This window comes from Melospiza georgiana, chromosome Z (genome assembly GCF_028018845.1).
Source record: "Melospiza georgiana isolate bMelGeo1 chromosome Z, bMelGeo1.pri, whole genome shotgun sequence".
Taxonomy (NCBI): Eukaryota; Metazoa; Chordata; class Aves; order Passeriformes; family Passerellidae; genus Melospiza; species Melospiza georgiana.
In genome coordinates, this window is record NC_080465.1 from 518,278 (window position 1) to 545,000 (window position 26,723).

A 26,723-nucleotide genomic window follows, 5' to 3' on the forward strand; every position below is an offset into this window, starting at 1 on the left:
GGATCTCTTTTAATGCTGTCTTAAAGAGATATTGACAGGTATTCCATTAAGCAGCAGGTGTTTTGTTTTTAAGTAAACCATCTCTTTGTTATCGAGGAAAAGTTGAGAAATCCCGAGCAGCGTAGGTGAAAAGCACGCCAGGGTTGGTGCTGTTCCCCTGCCCGGGGCTGGGGCGTGCAGGGGGGGCTGCAGCCCCCTGGCCAGCCCTGGGGAGGGGGCCCTGCTGGCATGGGCCCGGAGCGGCAACAGCGCCTGTCCCTGGGGCAGGTGTGCAGCGGGCAGGTGTGCAGGGAGCCGGGCCGGGGGCGTGCTGCACACCTGAGACACACGGACACGGCCGGACGCACGGACAGCGCCCTGCGTGCACACAGACACACACACAGACACACACACAGACACACACACAGACACACGGACACGGCCGGACGCACGGACAGCGCCCTGCATGCACACAGACACACACACAGACACACGGACACGGCCGGACGCACGGACAGTGCCCTGCGTGCACACAGACACACACACAGACACACACACAGGCAGCGCCCTGCATGCACACAGACACACACACAGACACACGGACACGGCCGGACGCACGGACAGCGCCCTGCGTGCACACAGACACACACACAGACACACACACAGACAGCGCCCTGCATGCACACAGACACACACACAGACACACGGACACGGCCGGACGCACGGACAGCGCCCTGCGTGCACACAGACAGAGACACACAGACACACGGACATGGCCGGACGCACGGACAGCGTCCTGCATGCACACAGACACACGGACACGGCCGGACACACGGACAGCACCCTGCATGCACACAGACACACGGACACGGCCGGATGCACGGACAGTGCCCTGCATGCACACAGACAAGACACACAGACACACGGACACGGCCGGACGCACGGACAGCATCCTGCACATGCACAGACACACACACAGACAGACAGACACACGGACAGCGCCCTGCACACGCCCACAGACAGAGACAGACACAGACACCAACACGCACAGACACACAGACAGACACACGGACAGCCCCCTGCAGACACACACACACACACACACACACACAGACACATGGACAGTGCCCTGCCCAGACACCAACACGCACAGACACATAGACAGACACACAGACAGACACACAGATGCATTTATCCGTGCCTGCAGCCCCTGTGCCAGGTGCAGCAGTGCCCTGCCCGCGCACACACAGACACACACACGGACAGACACACACACACACAGACGCAGACAGACACACAGACACACAGACAGACAGACACACAGACACACACACACACAGACACACGGACAGACACACGGACAGTGCCCTGCCCACGCACTGCCCCGTGCCCGTGCTGTGCAGCACCCAGGCTGACGGGGCCATCCCGGGCTCTGCTCCAGGACAGTGCCTGGCTGAGCCCTGGCACCCTGTCCTTCCTTTCCCTTTGGGGAGCACGGCTGCTTGGGCACAGAAAATGTGAAACTCATTATAGCAAGCTCCCTTACCCCAGGACTTGAATCACCTTGGGTCACACATAACCAGGAATTTTCAGATGTATGTAATATGTCACATTGTGAAATTCTTACAGATCTAGATATTTTTAGGGGGTTTAATGCTTATAATTTTAAAATGCTCTTCCACTAGCAGCAGAAGCTGTGTCCTGGTATGGTAAATATTGTTCAGAGATATTCTGAAACAGTCCTTGCCACGGAGATCTTAGTGGAATATAATTAGAGTTCTGTATTCTGTAATATCCTACATTAATTAGCAGTCAAAATCCAATTTTTAAAGCCCAGCTTGGAAATGTATTTGCCCTTCAGGCCCATGTATCATTGTGCCACAGCTTGAAGTGTCCTGTGTTACGCGGCTGATCATAACACACAGTAAATAAAATACATCTCGTGGTGCATTTTGCAATGAGAAGGAAGGGGGCCATGAGCGCTTGCGTGCTCCTTCAGGGAGAGGAGGTGGTTTATTTTCGGAGCGGGATGCCCGTCGCTGCGGCCCCCGGGTCGCTGGTGGTGCCCGCCCGGGCGGAGCTGGGCGAGGCTCTGTCCCAGCCCCGCTGCGGGAGCGGGAGGGCGATGATGCTGGGGCCGAGCCCGGCCGGGGCAGCCCCGTCAGCTGCCGGGTCGCTGCTGCAGCAGCGCCGCAGATAAGGAAATGTTGTGAACCCTTCATTGTTTCTTCTGAGTCAGGGTTTTGTTCCGCGGAAGCAGATTGTTCCCCCGGGCAATTTCAGGTTTTGACTGCTGGTCCTCCTTCTCCCTCCTCCCCTCCTCTCCCTGTCTGGGATGAAAGAGGGGAGGTTTGAATGCACATTGAACAGTGGTCCTAAATCTGGCTTCACCCCGAGCGCTGCTCAGAAATTTACATTTTCATGCTGGTGGAAGGATACATGTGAATCTCAATGATCTTTCAAAATTTTTCTTTAAATAAAAGCAAAGCTGTTGCTCGCCATTCATCCCATTGTGCAGGGGCAGAGGACAGCCAAAATGTGGTACTTGATAAAGGGAGAACCTTGTGCAGGGCTTCCATTTTCATATAAATGGTGTGTATTTTACATCCTCGTCCTCCCTGATCTGCAGTTTGACAACACCATTTTCTCAAAGTATAAATACAATAAGTTTATACAGGAAAGTCTGTTGTAAATTTTTAGTATAGAAATGTATATAATCATAATAGAGGAATTTATCTTAATATTAAAATTAGTGTAGAAATTAATATAATTTTATAAAGGAGATAGCATTTAACAAATGAAGATAAGGAAGATTAAAAGCACAAATATATCACGTATGTTCTTGATTTTATTTAACTCACAGAAAGCTTTAAATAAGTTTCATATGTGCAACTTCTCCACAGAAAAAGGGGGAAATCCTGACAGAGATTGTCTGAGTAAGAGTTTGAACTGCTGTATTCTGAATAGTAAAAATAAAACCAAAGCAAATGCAGAAACAAAGCAATCGCAGCCCTTGCTGCAGGCAGAGATGCACCTTCTGCGAGCATGCCCACCTTAGAAAAGCACGACGTGCCCTGGAGGGTGCGGAGGCGCAGGTGCCGTGCCAGGCTTGGCGAGGGCCGGAGCTGCTGCCAACAGCCTGGCGTGCCCAGCGCTGCCCGCTGTGCCCAGGCCGGGCTGTGAGGGGCGGCAATGGCCGTGGAGGTGCAGGTGCCGTGCCAGGCCCGGCAAGGGACGGAGCTGCTGCCAACAGCCCGTGCGTGCCCAGCGCTGCCCGCTGTGCCCAGGCCGGGCCCGGGGGCGGCCGTGGCCGTGCTCGGGCAGCCCGAGGGCGCGCTGAGCCAGCCCTGCGCCCCGAGCCGCTCAGGGTGCCCTTGGGGTGCCAGCTGCGCGGGGAGGCTGCTCCTGCCGGGGGACCACACAGGGACCAGGGCTGCAGGCTGCACACAGGTGGCACCAGGGCACCCCAGCACCCCAAGGTGCTGCTGCTGGGCGAGCCGAGGGAGCAGCCAGGACAGTGCAGGGCTGGCCAGGAACCACCCACAGGGCGCTGGCATTGCCTGCAGGACACATTAATTCACCCTAATAAGCAAACAAAACCAGAAGGCAGGGAAGGATCTGTCAATTTGAGAAGACTTTTGTGATTTATTTTGTGATCTAGAGCCAGACAAAACACTGTGGTCAGCGAGAAATATTGCAGATTTTTCTATGTGTCTCTACAGCGGGATTTCTACTTGGTTGCAGAAGCAAAAGTCTCCCTAGGTGTTTCAGTCTGAAGAACTTATTGTGTGTGAAAACAAAGCCTTTTGCAATCTATTGTGAATTAGAATTAACTTTTATATCACCAAACAGATTTAGTAAAGGGAGATTTTGTTGTAATATTTCATTCAGCATTAAAGCTCTTATATTTATTTTCTGAGTGGAGCAGTTTTAGCTTCTTGTATTAGGAGTATTTGAATCATTGTATCATGGTTTTCCCCTGTGAAGCTGGGGATTTTGACAGTGAAGAAGAGAAACTTGGTTGGTTTGCCCTCAGGAAGGACATGCCTAGCGATTAACAGGAGTTAATTCGCCGGTAATTTTGATCTGTGACCATTCTGCATGTGCATTTCTGTGCAACACGGCACTTGCAGTGCCGACTGCCAAGTCAGAGCTTTGAATTACAAATACCTTTTTTCTTTATTAATTAATTTCCTTAACAGGCATTTAAGCCATAAATAATGCACTCAAATATGACAGCGTTTCTTTGCTTTTGCTGATCAGCCTGGGAGGGTTTGGTTTTCCCTGGAGCGTGCCCACGCTCTCTGCTGCCTGGGGCAGGACGTGTCCCAGGTGCGATGCAGCGGCGCTGCTGCAGTGCTGGCATGGCGCTCGCTGTGTGTGCCAGCACGCAGGGTCACTCCTCATTCACAGCACTTTATTAACTGCCCTCTTTGTGCAGTAGCAATGTCTCGGTGGCAGCAGGAGCAAGTGTTGAAAACAGAAATACCTGAGGGCATTGCTCAGGTGGGAACACGCGCTGTTGGATGAAGAGCAGCAGTAGCCTGAGTGACGCACCTTGTGTCCCGACACTACATCACATGCCTCAACCAAAATTATTGACTTCTTCAGGAAATTAAGAGGAAGAAAGAAAATTATAGATGGTATAGTTTTAGTTTGTAGTCATCCACCTTCTAATGGAAATGAATAGTGCGACCAAAACTGGAGACATTTTTGCCGTCGGTAAATCGTGATGATGATGTGATTTTTGTTAGTAACGCGGATGCCTCAGATTGAGCTGCAGGATGGGGATGGGGCATCTTGCGTTTAAAGGTGTGCAGACACGCAGGATTGCCATGCACACAGGTTGCAGTGCTGGCTGCGAAGGCCGGAGCCCTGTGCTGGGGGGGATCCTCCTGCAGCGGCGAGGAGCTGCTGTGGGAGCACAGCTCTGCGTGTGCAGCCCGAGCGCTGAGCCGCGTGCACATGCAGCATTCCTGCAGCTCTGGCTGCACCCCTGCTCCTGTAGCTTGCTGCCCTTCCACTTCCTTCCTGGTTTGTTTCTTTTCCCTCCTGCCAGCCCAAAGGCTGCATGTGAGAAGGTGATGGCGTGACAGTCGATAATTCAGTGTGTCCTCCTGATTTATTACACATTACCAACGCTGTTTGGAAATAGATTTGCTCAGCTTACAGTCTGGGTGTCTGAGGTTGTGCTCAGCCGTGTTGGCGTGCAGCACTCAGGGTGCAGGGCTGGTGAATTGGCACGGAGGGAAGGTGTGGGCTCTGCAGAAACTTCTTGTTCCATGTGCTCCCACGCTTGCAGCCTCGGGGCTGGGGCTGGAGCGCCGGCAGGGGCAGCTCCAAGGGCTGCAATCAGGATCTTGGGAGCTCATGCCTCTGGCAGAATTAAATCCCCGCCTGAATTTAAACCCCAGGCATGAGGACAAGAGGGTGGTGTCAGAAAAACTTCTCCCAATAGCTGCACCTGTGCTGATGCTCAAGTGAGGCAAATTTGGTGCCCAGTGGGTCAGCAGCTTTCCTTTACCAAATATGGAAACAATTTCTCTGCTTTAGTACATTAAAACCTGGTAGCAAGTTCAATAACCTGCAGTTAAGTGAGTGTCAGAAAGTGTCATGTTTAATATATTATAGAAAAATATTAATATAAAATAAATATAATTAATTTTAATTTTGTTTTTCAGGAGAAATTGATGTGAACTGGTCTATCTCTCATAAAGACTTAGAGGTAAATGCAACCAAATTTTCCTATAATTCTTTATTTTGTTGGTTATTAACAAGCAGAATAAAGTAAATGGGATTGAAAAGCCCCTCTGTGGTGTTTTTATGGGAGGATTAGCAGTGTCCTCTCACAGGAGAAAGGAGTTCTTGAGTTGGGGCTGGCAAAGGCAGGAAGGGACAGGGCTGCCAAGAGCTGGAGTGATTGCACAGACCGTGCAAGGGGGACATCAGCTCTCCCTTCCTGGTGTCTCTGGAGCCCCAGAGCTCTTTGAGGGCAGCCTGGGAGCCAGCAGAGTGTGGAGCCTGCCTGGGCTCGTCTCTGCAGCCCGGAGATCCCAGCCGACCTGCTGCAGCACCCAGCAGGAGTGAGCTTCAGCTGCTCCCTCCTGCTCCTTCCCTTTTTCCTTACGGTGTCCAGTACAGCTGATACAATCCAGTGACATTCACAAATTCTTTCCCTGAGGAGAATGGTATTTTTATACCTCTCCTGTTCACTCATCCAAAATTTCATGTATATTTTTTTAAACCTGTGATGTTTACTAGGCAATGACAGTTGTAGATAGGATTTTAAATTCTGGCTGCCTACACAGAAAGTATGTGTGAGGTCACTGGGAGAGAGACAGTTGTTTCCAGCTTCTTTTTTTTTTTTTTTTCTTTTCCCTTTTAAAGTCTTTCTTTACAATTGCAAATTGCAGATTTCATCCAGACTTGTATAGCATTGTACCTTGTCCAAGCAGTTTGCCTTAATGTGTGCAAGGGAATATGTAATTGCATTTGCAATTGATGTTCATTTTATTTGTGTTCTGGAGAAAATTCCAGTTTGTTGTAACATAGCACAGTAAATCTTGGCTAATTGAGGGAAAGCTTCACAACTAGAGTTTTGAATAGCAAAAAAAAATGTCCTGAAGCAGAAGTTCGAATGAGAACTTTCCTTCCAGACAATGCAGGTTTCTCTGTACCAGAATTACCCATTCCAAACCTGGATGTGTAAATTGTACATGGGAAACATTAGATTTCTGCTGGATCACTGCCAGCAGTGACCTTTCTAATTCCCAGTTCCCAAAGCACAGAATCTCAAGTGGTAAGTGCATTTCTCTCTGTGTTTCACCAGGCACAGATCTCCAACTACGCGGGCGTGAGGCACAGCAGCATGCGGTACTACAGAGCGGACAAAAACGTCACTTGTAGGAACTGCCACAGACCAGGACATTTGTCCAAGAACTGTCCCACTCCAAAGGTAAATGCAATGCTTCAATCACTTGAACATTCAGCTGTTCCTAATATACCTTTGTGCTTGCTGTTAGAAAAGTTGTTTCAGTGGTTTATCCTTTCTTTGAAGCAGTGCACTGAGTTGCAGCGTAGCTTGCACGAAGTCAGTTTACTGTGTGAAAGTATCACTCTGTTTGGTGCTGACATTGCTTTGATTGTTTTTATAAAAGAAAAACGTGCAGAATTATATCATATAGAATCATATTGAATGGTTTGTGTTGGAAGGGACTTTAAAGATTAACTCGTTCCACCCCCTGCCATGGGCAGGAACAACTTCCACTAAACCATGTGGCTGTAAACTGAGGGGAAAAAAAAACAAATGCCATACAGAAACATCTTTTTTTTTTTCATATGGTAAAACAGTCAGCAAGTGTAAAATATTTTTCAATTGTACTTTCAACAAGGAGAATCTATTGAATCAGAATTACACCCTTAGTAAATAAGTGAAAGCAGAAAGTATAATGAGCCATGATAAGAACAGTGTTAAAAACCGTGGACAAGACAAAACTGGAGCTAACTTAGAGCTGAGATGGATGCCACATATTCCAAAAGTTTGTCCTGTGGTTAGGGGTTTAAAAGTCAGTCAGTAAATTGTAAGGAAGTGGGAGCCATTGCACGACAGCCTGGATTTAGCAACCCCCACGCCAGAATCTGTGAAACCCTTGGTCCTTGGGGCTGTTACCCACGAGGACACTAAGAATGAGCACATCCCACACGACCCTTGAGGCAAACAGCCTCACTCACTGGAAAACTGGCTTCACAGAGGTACAGGCTTGGCCTCAGAATAGCTGGCTGTGTGTCACATTTGTCCCTCCACGTGCTGAATTTGTGAGGCTGTGCTGCAGAGTCTGGATGGCAGCGAGTGCCCCTCCAGCTCCCCAACACAGCCCCTGCGGGGTCCACAGGGCTGGAAGGATCTACTGGAACACTGTCACTTTACATGGCTCTGCTTCTGTTTCTCCACAGAAAGTTCCCCCGTGCTGTCTGTGTGCAGGAAGAGACCATCTGCAGCACAGCTGCCCGGCACGTTTCTGCCTCAACTGCTGCTTGCCCGGGCACTATTTCAGGGAATGCCTGGAGAGAGCCTACTGGAACAAGCACTGCAACCGCTGCGACATGAAGGGCCACTATGCTGATGTGAGTATGGCCCTTGGCTCAGAAACCAGCCCTGGTTTGCTCTGTGTCTGTCAAAAACTGAATTTACAATGGCTACAATCTCTTCTTGATGCTTTGATTTTACATAGTGCCTATTTGTGTAAGCATATGGAAGTGTTGTGTTTAGTCACTGCTTTACACTGTCAGCGTTTTCATGGAGAATGGTTCAAAGAGCACAAACCAAAGCCTTGTCAACACCAAACCAAACTGGTCTTTAGTTCGGTTCAGTTCAGCAGCAGTGGACACAAAGGTCCTTTTTTCTGGCGAAGGAAAGGGGTAGGGAGGTTGAAATCAGGAGACACAGTGCTGCAAGCATACCAGGAAGGACTAAAGAGTAACTCTGATGCATCAGGATGCACCAGATCTGTGGTTCTTTCACTGTGATCAGATATTAATCAGAGAAAATACTGTTACAGAGATGTAGTTTGAAGGCTTTGGGTTTGACAAGATCTACTCAAATAATACATAGAAGAAAATGAAAGGAAGAACAAACATAGTTGTCTCTGTCTTTCATCTTGTATTACATTATTATGGTCTTATATGTCCCCAAAATTCAGTCCTATATGTAGCAGTCAAGCTTTCATGATATTTTTTTCTCTTGAATTAAACATAAATAAGAATTAAAGGCAAATTGTGATAATTTTGGCATACATTCACACTTCAGTTTCTAACTATAGATATGGCCTATATGTTTGGTTTTCAAATACACCTGTGAGATTCCATAAACACTGGATTTTTTTGAAACTCAGAAATATTTGAATCTCTCTCTAAATGTCTCCTTCCTGGCTTTATTTTTTCTGTTTGGTCAAAGAGCATGTCACAGCGGTACATGAGATGTGCAAAGGTCAGCCAGTGTATTTGGGAGTTGCTATTTCTTATGATATTTGAATGTCTGCCAGATGTACTTTTGCTTATAGCTAATGTGCCCGCCCGTACTTTTAAAGAATATGAATTGTACATTTCTGCACCGACATTCTGATAGGCAGTGAGACAAAATTGCAAACTGTAATGAAGCATCTTTGCCATCTTTTCTCTTTTCCACATTTTATGACACCAGTTTCATAAACTGGTGTCCTTTTCTTTAAAGAGCCATGAGGGCTGTATCATACAAGCATTGAAATCCTACCTGAGCCGTGCAGGTTATCAGGAACCTCACAGCATGTATTTTTTCTGCTCATTTGGGTCCACCTTTAATCAGAAAAGTTGTTCTTTAAAACTTCAGGCAGTTCTTGTGTGGTGCATGGGAGGTGTGAAGCTGCCTGTGTCATTCACCTGGGTGAGTACTGGGGCATCAGAGCAGGAGCTCACGTGCCCAGTCCTCAGAGAGAGAGATGGCATGGCAGAGCAGAGGCAGAGCAATCAAAACCAACAGTAAATCTTTCCTGAGACCAGAGCAGAAAGCCTGTGAAACCAACAAGTGGTCGAGACATAAAAGGCACACTTGGACAGGACAAGGTTGCTGCTCAAGGCCTCAAGGTGTTTTTTGCATCTGGGATGTTCATAGTGAAGAAAACCAGGGGTGTTCCCATACTGAAACCTTATTTAGTGGAGGGGAGCACCGGAGAGGCTGTCAAATGGAAGAGAATGTGAGTGTTGCTACCAATCTGTGAGCGCTAGGCTGTTACCAAAACTGGGTAACAGCCAGTGTCTGGGTATGTGCCCAAAAGCTGCAGGGGAGCATGAGGGTGAAACGGCCCAGCCACGGCAGCAGGCACCTTGTGCTTGGTGCATGACTGTAACTGAGTTTTTAATGCAAGACCAGCGGGTAGGGATGTCCCAGGGAGAGCTGGGGGTCCCAGACTGCCAGCTGCACATGTGCACTAAACCAGGGGCAAGAACCGTGGTGGTGGCACGTTGGCATGGGTGCATAAACATCATATACGTGGGGTGATTCAAGGCTGTTTTGTAAAGGAAATCCCACTTCTTGTGGATCTCTGGAGTTCTTCAAAGGCGCAGGTTGACAAGCATGTGTGTAAACATGATCCAGGTGACATAGTCTGCAAATTCCAAAAGGCGTGTTACAAAGTTCCTGACCAAAAGCTTTCAAGCAAACTAAACGGGCATGGAGTAAGAGGATAAAGGTGGGATATGCTAGTGTGACATGGAAAAGGGTCAACAATGGGGCAACAAGAGTGGCTGAGAAGACTGAATTACTTGCAGAGTCAGTGGTGTGAGCCAGCTGTGCAGAGCTGCCCGAGAACTGTAAGAGTCAGAGTCACTATAAAATGGCAATTGACATTGAGTGGCAATAAATGTAAAGTAAAACAATCCCATCTTGGCATATGGAATAACAGGTTCTGCATATTACTGTTCAGCACTCCAATCCTAGTTATGAGATATGATTCTACAAAAAATCAGTTTAGTCTTCACAAGCTGTAAAAAAGAAAACCAAACTGCTGAAACATTAGGAATCGTCAGGAAAGCAGGAGCACCTGGGCAAAGCTTTGGTCCCTGCCTTCTGTATCCCTCAGCATGGCCGCAGCTCCTCAGCCTGCAAGGGAGGTGACAGAGGGAATGGTCTGTAGAGAGCTTCAGAATCATCTCTCATGGGAGACAGTGGTCAGGGGTCATAATTTCTTCCAGTACACCAGGCAATAGAAGCCAGGTTGAGAAGAGACAGTCCAGGGTGACTCTGTGTGGTCAGCAGCAGACCTGGAGCCTCCTTTCTGAGGGATGCAGCTCTGCCCTGCCTCCAGAGGAAATAGGAGCAGTTCTTGGAAGAGAAATCACAGAATTCTACAACAACAGGTTGAAAGGGACTTCATGGATCATATGATCATCACTGCCAACATTTCTGGGCAAAAGCATGGTCTACACAAGACAGCCCAGCCAAATCCTAAGAGTGTCCAGTTTTGTGGAATCCATCACTTCCCTCAAGAGACGATTGTTGTGATCATGAGAATTTTCTCCTGTGTCCACCTGAAATCTCCCCAGGAGTAACTTGGAGCTATTGCCCCTTGTCTTTCCCATGTGACTCCTTGTAAAAAAGGGAAATCTCCTTGTTATCAAACATGTTATGAAATGCTCTGAATGCTCAAAGGAAATTGTAATTTGTTCTTCTCAGCAAGTTTACTCCCCTTTGCTGTAACACAGAGGGTGCAGAACAGGCCTTTGTGCACAGTCTGTCAAACTGACTTTCCACTTTGGTCCAGACGTGAATGTGAGGCAGCTCAAGGTGCTTCACCTTGTTTGCTTAGGAAACATGCACAGTTACTTAAACCATTTTACGGTCATACATTTATGACCTGCTAGATCAGTCTCTGCTCCTGAAATGGTGCTGAGAGCATGCAGAGTCCTCTTAGCTGGAGATGTTCTGGAAGCAGCCCGGCCTCGCGTGGTTTCCTTGGGAGGGTCAGAGAGGAGCTGCTTTTGACTGATTCAGTGGCAGTTCAGTGGATGTCATGAGCCTTGTGGTTGGTGTGCAGCCTCACCTGCCAGCAGCAGGGCTGGGAGATGGGCTCCATGAATCTGCAGGAAGCAGGCAGAGGGGCAATGTCTCCATGTACACCCGGGAAACCAGCATGCAGGTGCTTGGTGAGCTGGATGGCTTTCCAGGAGCGGGCAGACAGCAGTGCCCAGGTGCTTGGTGCCCTGCAGCCACGCTGTGTCTGATGGCCCCATCCAAATGCCCAAATACCACTGTTGTCAGCACTCCTTCCCATGAACCAGCTGGTTGCTTCGACTGGCATCTTCTTGGCATATTCTGAGACCGTTCTGATTGTGCAAGGTGCCACTGGCCTCTTCTCTGCGGCAGGTTCCTTCAGCCTTTGTTGTTTGTGGCACACTGCGCTGGGCTGGGCCGGAGCTGGGGCTGCTGGGCTCCCTGCACGGGGGCAGCTGGCATCCATGGGCCCGTTTTTCCTGGGCAGAGGGCACCGTGATTGCTGTGTCTCCTGAGCTGCCCGGTGTCCTGCCCGTGCGCCCGAGGGTGAGCACACGGCCGTGGCACCACAGGCACGGCGACACCGCGGTCCCCCGGCCCTGCCCGCCCGGCACCGGCGGCTGCCTGCACTGCCGGCGTGGGGAGAGGTCTCGACATCTGCTTGCACAGGAGCGCCTTTGAAGGGAAGCATTGTGTGCTTTCCGCGGCAGTTCCCATGCGGAGGTGATGAAAAGTGTGTGTTTTGGCAAATCTTTTGTTTTATTGTGGTGGCTTGCGGCGGGGCAGCTCCAAGCAGCCGCTGCCTCTTTGACAAAGCACCAGAGGATTCTGTTAAAAAGTTGTGTTTAGTAATTGTAGTCGTCGTGTCAGACCATAACTGACTCGGAGCTGAAGGATTTTTGCGAGATGAGTAGCTATGCCAGCAGGGACCCAAGTCTCCTGGGCCAGCCGCGCTCTCATTAAGATTTGCCGCTAGCCGTGGCGGTGTTCGGCAAGTATGTGACGTGCATGCTGTTATTGTATGCTTGGCTTGTCAGCCTGCAGCTTTCTGACACTCACTTATGTCACTCTTTATTCAGAGACGAAGAAGCTTTTGATAATTTGACAAGACAAGCTCTTAAACGATCTAGGTCATGGCCTTCACTGTCTGTGATTGTGAACATATTTCCTGAAAGCCCTGTCACTCATCACAGCTACATTTTCTCCCGGGGAGCCGCGGGCCCGTCCCGGTCTCCTGTCAGCGCGTGCATTTTGGTTATTCATACGGCAGATACAGTAGCGGGCCCGGCTCGCCGCCGGCCGGCGCTCGCCTGTTAGCGGGGCTAATCCTTGGCCCGCGCCCGCGCCCCGCCGCGCCGCCGTCGAGGGCCCTCGGCGCGAGGCAGACGCCCGGCCGAGGGGAGCGGAAAGCAGCAAAGGCCGCTTAGTGCCGGTTTTGTGTTTGCTCATTGTTGTGGAAATATGAGAACTGGTGGCAAGGGCCTCGTCTATTGAGCTCTCGAGTCCCGGTCTGCTGTCAGGGGCTGTTTAAGATTGAGTGTTTTATTTTCTTTGATGTTCACATTGGAGAATAGGGAAGTGGGAATTAAACAACAGATGCATTAAGCCGTTGTTCTGGTAAAACAATAATTAGCACCTGATAAAATTCAATATGGGTCAAAACGTGCAGCACCCAGTCTCGATTCTCCCATTATGGCGCCGTGCAGAGGGTCAGCCTCGGGCACGAGTGGCCGCCCTTGCACGGGGCCGTGGCAGCAGTGGCACGGCTCTGGGGACAGCGGGGGCTCTGGGGATGGAAATAGCAATGGGGACAGCAGTGGCACTGCCGACAGCTGGCTTTGGGAGCAGCAGAGGCGTGGCTCCAGGAACAGCAGTGGGGCTGGGGACATCGGTGGCTTTGGGGACAGACGTGGCACGGCTCTGGGGACAGCACTGGCACTGGGGACAGATGTGGCACGGCTCTGGGGACAGCGCTGGCTTAGGGGACAGCAGTGGCCCAAGGTGGTGGCATGTGCGGGCCCGCTGCCCTCGCCGCACGCCGTGGCAGTGGCTCTGCCCTCTGGAGTGGGCACCTTTTGTGCTGGTACATCTAAATGCGAGTACAGTCAGACCACTGGGGCAGGAAATAAATGCAATTTTATTTTAATGTAGTTCATCACGCTGCCATCGTAGCTGGGTACCACAGGGGCTTTTCTCTAAAGGAGGGCCATTCATGGTTAAGTTATTTTAAATAAATAAGGAAAATGGTGGGTTTGGCAGCAGTTCTGCCTGGCTACGCTGTCTACCGTAGCAAACCTCCCTGCCTCATTTGAGAAGCCAGTATTTGGTAGTAATTGTTAATCATACTATTTGTCATTCCATGGTATAAGATGCAGACAACAGCCCTGAGCTGATGCAAAGTAACGAGGTTCCTGGTTAAAAGCATCATCTCTAAAGAGCTGTTGTTTAACAGTGACCCCTCCTCAAGTGTTGTACCCCACTTGAGCAGTATTTTCCCCAGGCACCACCTAAAGGAAGGAATATGCTTAGCCTTCCCTCACCAGCTTCATCCTCTCCTTCTGCTGGTTTTCCATCAGCCTTAGAAGGTCCCTGAGGATAAAACCCACCTCTGGACAGCACCACGCAGGGTTTTGACAAGAGCTCTGCCAGATGTGGTTCTCACTCACAGCTACAGATTTTTGCTCAAAGTGACGTCTTTGTGTCCAGAGCAGAAAAAATGCCCAACCAAGCAATTATTCAAAAATAAGTAATTTTGATGATGATGAGGATGATGATTATTAAATAGCAGTCATGTGAGTAAAGGTCATAGCACAGAGTGGCATTTTGCCAGGATAGCACAACTCACTGATTGCAATTGTTCAACCATATTAGCCCGGGCACACTGTGGTAATCGAAAAGTATCCAGAACTAATGTATAAATAACTGCCTGCTACCCCTGAGCTGGACCAGCACAGCTGTCCTGTGCAGCTGAAACCTCCTCAGCTCTCAGGGAGACCCTAAGAGCTCTGGTACAATATTTTTACAGGCTACAGGGTGTTTATATGTTGCTCTCTGAACCCTGGCTAAGTTAGGGAAGGAGGAAAATCCTTTTGTTTGTGCTCAAAGACAGCTTGAGTGTGTTCAAACTGTCAGATCCTCAGTGAGGAATGTGATGTCCTTCACACATTTTCTTTATAGAAATATTAATATAAAACTCAAATATTTACACACAGCATTTGAGTAAGAGGAGAAATGCTGAACCATTACACAGAACAGATTGTAGATTTTTCTGCAGACAATTATGTTACTGGTGGAATGAATAATAAATAATATCATTTCCATCACATCTGGGAAATGTATGTGCCACAGGGTGACTGGCAAAAACTTGGATTTATTTTGAGAGATACTGGTTGTGGGGTGTTTTTTTTTTTTTTAATTAGCACGCTCCATCAAAATAAAAGAAGGCAAGAATTTGGGCACAAGTGAAAAATTTATTCAAAATCTAAAGAAGTGTTAATAGTACTCATTTGCAAGTAGTCATGAGGCTTCAGTGTTCAAAATTGCAGCTGCAGCATATTATGGAGAAGCCGTGGAATACTACATTTCTTTTTCTTTTCTTAAAATGAAGGTTTGCAAACCAAGTTGCTAATTGTTCAAATGAGTACGGTGCTGCTCTTATAAGAAGGTAAATTTCTAAAGAGAAGTGAAAGCCCTCCGCTGCAGTAGCTGTGTACCAAAATGACAAAAAGTGACACAATTTCCGTGTCTGTCTTTGCCTCAGGGGCCGTGAGAAGTATCGTACATTTTGTAAAAGCATTAAGAACCTCTGAGAGAGTGATCTGAGCTTTAGTGACCACCAGCATGTTCTGATTTTGTTTTAAAGATCCACGTTTTCCTCTTTACCATCTCTCATGTGTCCCTCAGGTCAATTGTGTCACTTCTGTGACTCAAAAACCTCCTTGGATTTTTTTTTTTCCCCAAGGGCTGCACTTAGGACTTTTATGAAAGTCTGGCGATTTAAAAAAATTAAAAGTGAAAAAAAAAGCTAGCAAGTCATTGTAAAAATAGCAACATTAAAGCAATCTGTTATGGTTCTTGTTTACAACTCATCTGACATGAGGCTGCTGAGGATTATTACATGTAACAATTATATTTTGATTAGGAAAGAGATACGTACAAAAAAGATAAAATATTTCTGTTCGTACATGAAAGGAAAGCACCTTGTGCTTTAATTTCTAGAGCGTTATGTAAATTTAAAATGTCAGAAAATGTAGAATTTAAATCCGCCCCTGTTTGTTTTGCAGCATTAATGCTTCCTACAGTCACGAACACACTGCTTTCCCAAACTTCTGCCCCTCGGAGAAAAAGGGCAGAGAGAAAACTGTTACTGGCTTTCTGACAATGGCAGGGAGTGTGTTAAACCAGTGTAAAATTCAATTAAACTGTCTAGCCGGGTTTTTGAAGCTGAAATGCAGACCCTTTCAGTTAAGCTTCTTATTTTCCTGTGACCGACACCAGTGGATACTGTGTTATGCCAAAACCAACAGGCTGTAAAGCACCTTGTTTCATGCTCCTAGCTGATCAATATTTTTATTTTCCAGGCTTGCCCAGAAATATGGAGGCAGTATCACCTAACAGTAAGTAGAAACACCTTTTTTATTTTCTTCTACACCCAACCTATTTACTCCTCTGTGAACTGCTGACCATAAAATATAGATAAGCATCTTCTCTGAGAAGATAATAAACATCTCAAGAGTTTTTGAACTGAAGAAGGCGATGAAACACTGTCACTATTTTTTAAGCATCTTTAAAACTTCTGTTTTCATTTTAATACTGTAATAATTAAATTAGTGCTTTGCCTCTCTTCTCTCAGTGACCACATTTACACATGGAAAGAGCGTTAAATTTTAAGTTGGGCTGCACAGCAGAAGCTGTAATCCCATCCCAGATATCCCAGATGCTGGTAATTTGTCACTCTGTGTGACAAAGCTTTCTTCTTAGATGAGTGAAATAAATCTCAGTTAGAGTGGAGATGTGAATTTAAGGAAAAACACCTCTTAAACTTTTGCAGATAATTTATAATTAGTCAGGATTTAGCTGTGACTGCTTGTTTGGCCTGCCTTAGTTGATCGTTAATCCCTGAAACAAGAAAATAAAACTTTGTGAAACTGTACCAGTTTATTACTTAGGATTTTTCCTCGTATGTAAAATAGATATAAAAATACAACAAAATGCATACAAATTTGCTTAATATTGAAACCTCAGACAGTATTTAATCAGTAAAAAGAAATTCTTGCATTGGTGTCACAGTTCTTAAATATATTAATTTCTAAAATTGAGAGACAAAAAACACCTTTAAAAAAATCAGGGGTTTGTTGCTCCTGTGAAGTTTTCATTGCTCCCCAGATCGGCCTCACACGAATTTCGCTGTTACAGATAATTAACCCCTGTTCTCTGCTCTCAACAAAGTAGAAAAGTTTCTTCACTACTTTTCTTTTTGGATCTTTGTTTTTTTTCTCTGAAACAGTAGATGGGATGTGCTTTATAATTTGTGCCTCCACCTCTTCATGGCAGTGGAATGCTCTTTTTTTCTGTTTTTTTCTTCAAAATTCAATGAATAGAAGAAATCTGCACTTTAAACCTCTCATTTGTGTTTTGTGCATAATGATTCTAACACAAAGATCTGCCCTGGAAATCCTCCACCCTTCCTGAGAATTTACTTTTAAACAGATTTGGTAAAGACTTTTTGTTGGTTTGGTTGGTTTTGTTTTGGTTTGGTTTTTTTTTTTTTCAAACATTGTAAGACAAAAAAGGTGCATTCACTGAGTATTTTTGTTTGTCTTGGTTTGGTTTGGTTTTAAAATGGATGAAGGAAAAAGGTAAATGCTGTCTTTCATTATAATCCCTAAGGGTGCATGTAAAAACAATTTCTGAAATGTTTATAACACTTGGAACTTAATAATCAAATAGAAATATTTGGTGCAGTAACATCCTGGGTTCTGGTTTTTACTGAGATAAAAGATGTAATTTAATTTTAATCCTACCTGCCTGAATAGAAAATTCCTCAAAAAGTGCATTGCTATCAACACTTATAAAATATTTTTGTCTGTAAAAAAAAAAAAGGAGGGGGCATCTTGAACTTGACCAAGCGCTGGGCCAGGACAAAATTTGAGATATCTTGAGATAGGAAATTATTTCTGTGGATTTTTTAGAAAGCATTCAGGGTTTACAGTTAATGTAAAGTAAAACTAAGAGAAGGTGTCAAAACAAGTTCTTGTTAGAAAATCTAGTGGTTACAAATATGGGCATATTATTAAAAATACCCCTTTGGAAATTTATGGTGCATTTTAGGGACATTTTGAAATGTGGTCAAATAGGCACACTCACAGATTAATTGGTATTGCATCAGGCCCTACCTTCCAATAAATTTTTACTTCCAATAAGATTTTTACTTTGCAGTGAATTGCAGTTTATCTGCAAATAATACACATTTCTGGCATGAGGGAAATGCTTTGCACTCCTTCATTTCTTGCGTGGGAAGAGTACCTTTGGCTCAAAGTTACATTGGCAGTTGAATAAGCCTGGAATTTAAAAATTTGTATGGTAAAAGACATGGCTGATATTTGCAATAAGTAAATGAAAAAAATCTGCATTATCTGAATTATTTACAATTTATGTTTTATTATTCCCTTTAAATTTTCTCTTTTGTGCCTGAAGCAGAGCAGAAGTAAATAATGTTCTGGCAAGAAACAAAACTTCTAAATTAGAACTGGAATTATATATTATGTTTAAATATATATTATATATATATATATATATAGCTGTAGGATTGTAACAAAAAGCTAAGTTTTTTTACTCTCATATCAGCACTGTAGTATTTCACCATAGAAATTATCATACAATTTTCCTGTTGTAGGAAAATTACATATTTTGCTAGAAAGAGGGGAGCAGCATTAGGAAAAATACCACAGGTTTAACAGAAAAGTGGTGTTGATGCTGTCATGGCCCACAGAGGCTGCCCAGCTGTTAGGGAGAGCTTTTCCTGCCCTTCAGCCAGGGGCACAAGCACTGGAGTTAAACTGGTTTTGGTAACTTTATGGCGAGCATCCCACATGTGCAGGTCCACCTAGGTGCAGAGGAGCTGGGGCGTTCAGTTTGGTGATAATACACCAGATTTTGGCACCGTGAGCAGGGGGCTGTCACAGAGTTTGTCTGAGTGTTTTGCCTCCTGTAAAGTATTCTTGGTTAATTTCTGTGAACGCTGGTGAGGAACCACCCGGCCTTCCCCGTCAGTCCTTCATGAGGCTGTTGGTTATTTCATTCATTTTGGGTCACTTTCCTAGGAGATGGACTGCCATCTATTGACTCCTCGGAGCCCCTGCATGGCGTGCGGGGCCGCTCAAACAATGACTCAATAACAAACCCTCTCTGCGCTTGGGCATGGTGCTGGGGTTTGTTGACGTTGGCCATGGTGACAAATTTGAGCACATTGCAAATAATTTGTTGTATGGGCAGAAACATCTTATTCCAGCCAAAAAAGATTGCCAGCGCAAGGAATCTTATGAAGAATTGGCAAAAAGGATTGTAAATTGAATATTTTAATTTGCCTTTTGATGGAAAAAGAGATTATCATAAGGCATGCAGTGAAGCTTAAATCTAAGGGCTGTGTGATAATCAGAGCTTTATAAGTGGCTGAAAGTACTTTCTTTGAACTTATTCTTTCAACTCTTTTAGCTAAAATTATTCTGAAAAAAAAAGCCAATCAAAGTCAGCAGAAAAATCCAACTCCCACTGCGGTTTAAAATACTATTTAATAATCTCTTTAAGACGGTGATTTAAAACTTTTACAGATCATTTTCATCACAACTACACTCCGTATTTCTCCTGTATCAGAGAAGGGCAATTATATTTGTCAAAATACATTTCAAGTTTTATTTGTGTATTTTGTGAATTGGTTCATACCCACTAAGGCTTATCAAAGGGGTTGTTGTCAATCAAATAACAGGACAAAGACTTCTTTGACAGAGTCAGGAAAAACAGTTTTGACCATAGCTTGCTGGAGTGTCAGTGATGATACATGTGATTTTTTTTGGGCACAAGGCATTTGGAAGCCTTATTGAGCTCTTTGTTCTGGGTTTTGAGGAAGCTTTGCTTACAACTGTGACTTCCTGAATGCCAGGTGCTCCACAAATCCCGAGAAGCACGGCTCATGTTCCTCAAGACACGCTGTCACATCGTCCCCTCTGCACCCTACGGGTACAGGGGTGCACACTGCAGTGTTATTTCACCCTCAGAGCACTGGCCTCTTTCTCATTCCCTTTCTCCTGTCACTACAGATTTGAGCTATAAATGGAGTGATATTTATTATGCATTTTAAGTGGAGGCCAGGTTATAGCCCTCTAAAAAACAAAAAAGACAAACCCTAAATCACACTAAAATATCGATGGAAAAACTTGTGAGAGGGCACCCAATGATTGTCTTTTGTTTGTTTCAGTTTTGTAGTGTATTCTTTAAAAAATACAGTATTTCCCCTCAAGTTTGACCTGCTGCCCGTGCACCTTGCGGTGGTGCGGCCTATGGCTGCTGCTGTCCTCAGTGGGCCCAGGCTGCAGAGGGGCAGCGCTGGGGCTCACATTCTGCATGGCCAGCCCTTGTCCCCTCTGCTGCTGCTGCTGCTGCTGCTGCTGTGGGCAGCCTGGGGCTCTGTGCTGGCCATCCGGGGGGCACCCAGGGCCAGGCTGCCCGCGCTGACCAGCAGCTGTGGCCTGGGCTGACCAGCGGCCTGGGCTGACCAGCGGCTGCGGCCTCAGCCCCGTCCCACGGCCTGCGTGGCCTCTGTGGCCTGAGCGGCCCGCTGAAGCTGCTGCTAGTGGTAGCACCCATCCAGCAGATGACACCACTGGAGAAAAAGAGGAAATTTATTTCTCTTCAGTGCCCAGAGACCGTGTTTTGCCCTGGGTGTGAGGTGCACTTGTGCCGTGAAGGCCCAGAGTGTGGATGGCAGCGCCGGTGGGGCAGCCAGCCATGGGCACGGTGCTCAGCGTGTTTCGTGTTTCGTGTTTTGTCAGATGGAAACGGGCTGGCTCCAATCTCACCACATCTTATTTTCAGAGTGGTTTGTACCATACAAGAGGGTATGTGGTCAGTTCGGCCCAGCACCAGGATGAGGACACCACAGTCAAACAGGAGTGAACTGTGCAAGTGTTAGAGTCTTCTTCAGTAAATAACAACTAAGTAAAGAAATTCTGTCCCTAAAATGAGCAGAGCAAGTTTTTTATTTTCCTAAGGTGTTTCTCGCCGTTGATATGTGTGTTAAAACATAAATCTCACTGGGACAGAGTGTTTTCTTTCTGTAGGGATGTCTCATTTTTAAAAGCCCCTTCGTGCTCTGGTGCCGCTGCAGCGAGCCACGCTGGCTCCGTCCCCTGTGCCCTGCCTTCACCAGCCTCTTCTTCTTGAAATCTCACCGAGCAAGATGGCCACCAACAGAGCTTTAGAACCATCAGAATTTTTAATTAGCAGAAGCTACCATTTAACACACTTTTTGTCAGCTTTTTAATCTTGCTTTTAACCCACTTACATAAAGGAAGGTGAACCAGGAACTGGCTGATTTGGCCCCGTGTATGAAGGACACGAAGGGACATTCGTCTTTTGTGTTTAAATGTTGCGCTCAGGTTTCTTTGTGTGCATGATTAAAATTCCTCGTGGCCTACTACTTTTTTTCTGAAGTGAAAATGTAAGCCATATCCCTGGAAGTCAATTTCTCTGTTATGCTGTGACTTCCAGAAAGGAAAAATAAAAAATAACACAACCCTGGCAAAAAATATTTAGGCGAGAGAGAGAGAGAGAGAGGACATTTGGTTTCTAGAGATTTTTTTAGGTATTGAACAGTGAGGGAAGGGATGGCTTTAGAAGCATTTTGGGGAGGAGGTTAATGCCTGTTTTCCATGCAGCTGTGGCTGTGACATGGCCGCAGGGCTGGCTCCACTGGCCATGACACAAAGCCACAGGCCATGGGGTCAGCGCTTCTCTGGAATGCTTCAGCATCTGGCCAGTTTCTCTCCAGGTGTGTCATGGCTATTTCTGGCAACTCTAGGGGAAAAAAAAACAAAAAAAAAAAAAAAAAAAACCAAAAAACAAAAAACAAAACAAAAAAAAAAAAAAACAGAAAAAAGGTCTGTTTGTGAAATAGGCAATGTATTTTTCATATTTTGGAATCTCAGAGTGGGCCCTCGTGCCATTGCTTCAGTATCCATTCAGCAGGATATTTTACAGGGAAGGCAGCTCAAAATTCCCGGCGTTGTGGATTTAAGGTAAAAATGACTCTGACTCTTGAGGGTTTCAGGGCACAGGAGCACCTGGAGCATGATGGTGTCCACATACCTGCTTGGGAGGTGCTTGGGTTCGTGAAGGTTTCCTGCCCTTTGAGAGGCTGCTTGCCCGGATAGCCAGAGGAGGAGCTGGGGCAGACCTTGGCCAGCAACAGGCAGATATTTTGGTTTTAAACTCTCTGTGTTTTAAAGTCTCTCTTGTCCAAACCTGACCCATCTTGCAAGAGGTTTTGAGTGTCTGGGGTGCTGCTGACATGCTGCCAGCCCTGCACAGCTCTCCTGGAGAGAGCCAGCAGGTCAGAAGAGCTTGGTGTGTGGGCAAACCAATTTTACAGCTTATTTTCTCCTGCTAATTGTAATTTGCTGTGTTCCCACTCTCTTTCAAGTTTCAGATTTTTTTGAGGCTATCAGAAACCTAAACCCCAAATATATTGCAGAGCAATCATATTTCACAAAAGATATTCTTTCTGATAGCTTTTTTTTTTCCAGAAAACAAAGACAGTTTCAAGTCCAGAAATAACTATTAGGTTTATGAATTCAAAGCATATTCTATAGCTTTTCAGTACAAATGCTGGCTAAAAGTTCTTTCCCAATTTTTATTTGAAAGGTGTATTTAGATTATGATGGGGAAAAGAAGTAGCTTTAGTAACCTTGTATAAATTTTCTGCAAGGACATTTTGGGTGGGATGCAGAACCTTCCAGCAGCATGGGTACCACCTGCCACTCACCTTCATCATGTAGTAACCATGGTAGGAAGTGTCCTGCTTCTCTGACTTTTATCTGTCTCCTGCTCTTCTGCACCTACTCCCCAGAAAACAAAATAAAAGGTGCTTTAAAATTGAGGGTTAAAGAGAGATTACATTTTGACCGAAAATTGTATTTCTGTATATTTCTGGAAGCAGTGTGGAAATGGGGAGAGAGTGGAATGGAGAGCTGGGCTGGCTGACCATTTCTGTGATTTTGGGGTTCCAGAATTGGCATTGTTGTGGTGCTTGCCTTGGAGAGAGGCACCGCTCAGAGAGCCCCGGCTCCACTTCAGTGTTGAGGTGGTGTCAAGGGCCCTGTTTGCTGCAAAAGCAGCCAATTTCACTGTGAAAGGGAAGTGGAGGAGAGCAGAGGATGGAAATTAATGTATTTTACTGTTTCAAATCTCTGGTTAGCTCGCTCCCATGTGCCTCGGACGTTCTTTGTGCAGTCCACGACATTTGGTGGCATGTGTCCCTCCAGCCCTGCACACCCAAAACCAGAGAGGTTTGGGTTATTTTTGTGATGCACCAAAGCTGTTGGGTGAGTGGGTAATTAATCAAAGAGAATAATCAGGGAAGGTTTGCTGCTGAAATATTTCCCCTTCATATGCTCAACTGCAGTTCTCTTAAGGGAAAGGATTAAGATTATTTTTTTCTTAAATGCTTACAAATTCAGTTTAAAAATTTCAGCTCTCTTTTCTTTCATTTGAAAAGGTGAACTTATGCAAGCATTTACAATATTATCATGATTTCAAAGCATTAACCGTCTAAATAATAGAATTTTCAAGCTAAAATGAGGTTTCCAATGCGTTTTAAAAATATTTGAGAAAAAAAACTCTGTGCCCTCTTTCTGCTGTCAATGTTATCATGAATGTTCATATTAAAGCTCCTACATCCTGAAAATTTCTCCAAACTTGTTAATAAGGTGTCTTTTTTAAGTTTTGTTAGACCTTTGAACCAGTGTCAAAATTCTGTAGGAAGCCAAAAATCTCGTCTGCAAATTTAACAGACATTTTAATATGTGAAAAAATCCACAGTTGTACATAATACACATAAATGCCATAAAATGGATTTTTGTGTGGTTTTGTATTGCAAAGTGGAAAAAGTATAAAAAGTCAGTAAATCTGCTTGCACTGCGTGGTTCATATTGCTGGTGATTCGTGTGTCGCAGCAGCCCAGAGCTCTTGCTGGTAAGACAGTAACTTCCTCAAGTTATGCTCGATCATGTTAATAATCTACGGATTAGGGTTCCCTAAAAATATTCACTGATTTAATTCCAAGAGGGTCTATCATGTCAATGATATTAATACATCTTGTTAGGTCCTGTCATGTGTATAGAAAAGTTTCTATCCCCGTGACAGAATTATCCTGATTTTGATTTCAAGTCCTGAAGAACCCAGTATAAAGGGAATTAAAGGAGGCAGGGCCCGCACAGAGTGGTGAGGAGCGCGGAGCCACGAGCAGGTGCTGGCAGAGCAGCCTCACAAGTGTGTGCACACACGCTGTGCCACCCACCCAGGGCCATGGAGGGAGGCTTCCCACAGAATTTTGGGCTGCAGGGGAGTGAAGCCGGGCCTTTGGTGTTGACTCATTTTTGAATGCTGAATGTGGGTTACATTACCATTCGATAAACATACCCCAGGAGCCGTGCGAGCGGCTCTGCAATGGGCTGCAGCCCCCGTGGAGAAATGGGCACTCGAGGGGTGTGTCTGGCTGACAGGGCCCCTTTCCCTGCTCCTTGCTGTCTGCACAGTGCGCTGGTGGCAGCGCTGCCCGCTGTGGGCTGGGCAGCTGCTGAGGGAGAGCCTTGCTTTTGCACCAGAGCAGCTGAGCGATTCACAAGGGAATGACACTCACTGCCACGTTCACTTCTTCTAACACCTGGGTCCAAAAGTGGCTTGTCTTTTCCTTTTTTTCTTTTTGCTCCCCTCAAACTTGCAGGTTTTCCACCTGTAGTCTCTGCTCACCTTGTCGCCAATAGAAATTATTTTTGTGTTGTTTCTTGACTATGCTGTTAGTTCTGTTTCTAATGAATTTTTATAACTTCTTCTGGCACTTAAAAAATGGAGTGATGAGCACCTGTGCGGGAGTACAGACACTGGAGGGTTTCCATGGACTGTGCAATAACCCTGAAAAATCTCTTCCTTTAAAATTACTTGAATGAGATACCCAGTTTCTGTCTGTTTGGATGCCGGATGAGAGCTGGTTAAATTCATTCTGATTTCTTGATGGTAGCCTCAGGAAGGAAGGAAGGAGAGGAAAAATGATAGCACTGAGATACTCAAAAGTTGGTCTGGAGGAAACTGTTTGGGTCAACAGCATATTTGCATGGTGTGAGAGTGCAGAAATCTGATATGCTCTGATCCATTTTTAGAAGTTGTATACTATTCAGGAAGTCCCAAGTCACATTAAAGTAAAAACTGCATGGAATTGAAAACAATTTTTAAAAAATGGGTGTGCAAAAAGGAGATGGAGAAGCTTTTGTTTGTCAGTGGTTGTATACAAGCTGTCACACATTTCCACAAGGGCATATTTGGGATGAATGTCACTCGTCATGAATCTAAGTGCAAATAACTGCTATTCCTGAATAAATATGACACTCTTTAATGGACAGCACATGAAAAAATTATGAGAAAATGGATAAACATTACCACGTGCAGTTGGCATGTTGGTAATGTAAGGAAAGTGCTTCTGTGAAAATTGTCGTTAGTGAAGGATGCTGCATGCTGAAGTCCAGCTGCTGGGGAGTTTAAAGGGACAAGGTTCAATTATTATCTATTTAAAAAGTACCCCAAAACTCACTTCTAGTAAACTGATGACTGCTCACTTGGCATCTCATATTCCTCAGCAGAACTGAAAGTTTTTCCCATGTTTACTTTCATTTTAGCTGTGATTAGAAGCCACTTCCAAAAAAAAAAAAAATAAAATTAAGAGTCTATTTATCAAGGAATACCTATTAGGAGTGCTCCCCTAAGAAACTTATTCAGACATGGTACTTCATCCTTTTGGGTGCAGTGGTGAGAGACCATCAGTAGATGACATAAAGATTAAAGGGAGAGAAAGGAAGCTGTAACTCATCCAGAATGACAGTAAAAATTAAAACCTTCGGGTTTGTCAGGCTCCCCCGTGTATTAGCTAATAAATATAACTGTGCTTCAGTTCTGTTCATCTTCTGATTTTACAGGCTTTGCAAATGTTTGTTTTTAGATTAATGTATAAATGTATGTGTAACTATGCATGTGCTTAGCGTGGGGGCAGCCGGTGCCGTGCCCCGGCAGATATATAGATATATAGCGATGTACATAAACATTTGGGAAATCCCCTAACAAACACTCAAATAAAATATACATGTCCCAGTGCATGAGTCTCCTCCTCCTCCTTCTTCTCCTCTTCCTCCTGCACCTCCTTTTCCTTCTCCTCCTCCTCCTCCCTCTCCGCACAGGCTCTCCCCACCTCCCCCACCCCACTTCAAAGCTTGTGGTCCTTTCTGCATCCGTGTACTAAAAGGTTTCTTTGTGAGCCAGGCCATTTGTCCGTCATTGTTTGGGGCCCAAACGGTGGTAAAATACCCTGTCACCGATCTGGGGCACGGTGAATGGCAGCTTCTCTCCGGACAATTGGCGGCGGTGCCGAGAAATATTCCTGAGAGGATTATTTAACCTTTCAATTTAGGGGGCACAAAGCCCGGCTGATTAATGAACTTTCTGATGGGCGCCGATAAGCGGATCTATTTCTTTATTTCCTCCAAAAGTGATTCCTTCTCCTGTCCCATATTACTATAATCTTAAACATAAAATGTGGCAAATAGATTAAAAAACAGCACTAAAGAGTTTATCTGGCTAGCAAACTGAAGGAGCTAAATTAAAATTGGTAATGAAAGCAGTGGCTGAGCCCTGTATATGGTTTTTAAATGCGCTGTGTATTTTGAAGAGACTTATTCTCCAGCCTGCCTGGTAATGACTGCTTTGGGTGCGCGGTTCGGGTCCAGCTTCTGTTATCCCCCCAAAAAAATGAGTTGTGTTATCTGGATGACTGCAGACACATATGCATCCCCCTTTCTCACTGCATGGGCAGACAAGGTCGATAGCATTACAAGGTATTTGTGGCAGTGCTTGTTTCAGTTTTCAGAGCTGCCAGTTTTCAGCCAGATTTGAATTACAAAAG

General features: G+C 45.6%; 1 protein-coding gene across 2 annotated transcripts in view; it reads left to right on the forward strand.

Annotated features, from left to right (window-relative positions):
- The window catches only part of ZCCHC7 (zinc finger CCHC-type containing 7), a 94,257-nt gene that overhangs the window by 55,873 nt on the left and 11,661 nt on the right, over window positions 1–26,723 (forward strand). For both annotated transcript variants that reach the window (XM_058044518.1, XM_058044517.1), the window contains exons 5-8: window positions 5,661–5,704; window positions 6,809–6,934; window positions 7,933–8,103; window positions 16,084–16,119. In XM_058044518.1, the coding sequence (XP_057900501.1) occupies window positions 5,661–5,704; window positions 6,809–6,934; window positions 7,933–8,103; window positions 16,084–16,119 (377 nt within the window). The remainder of the gene's footprint in view (window positions 1–5,660; window positions 5,705–6,808; window positions 6,935–7,932; window positions 8,104–16,083; window positions 16,120–26,723) is intronic.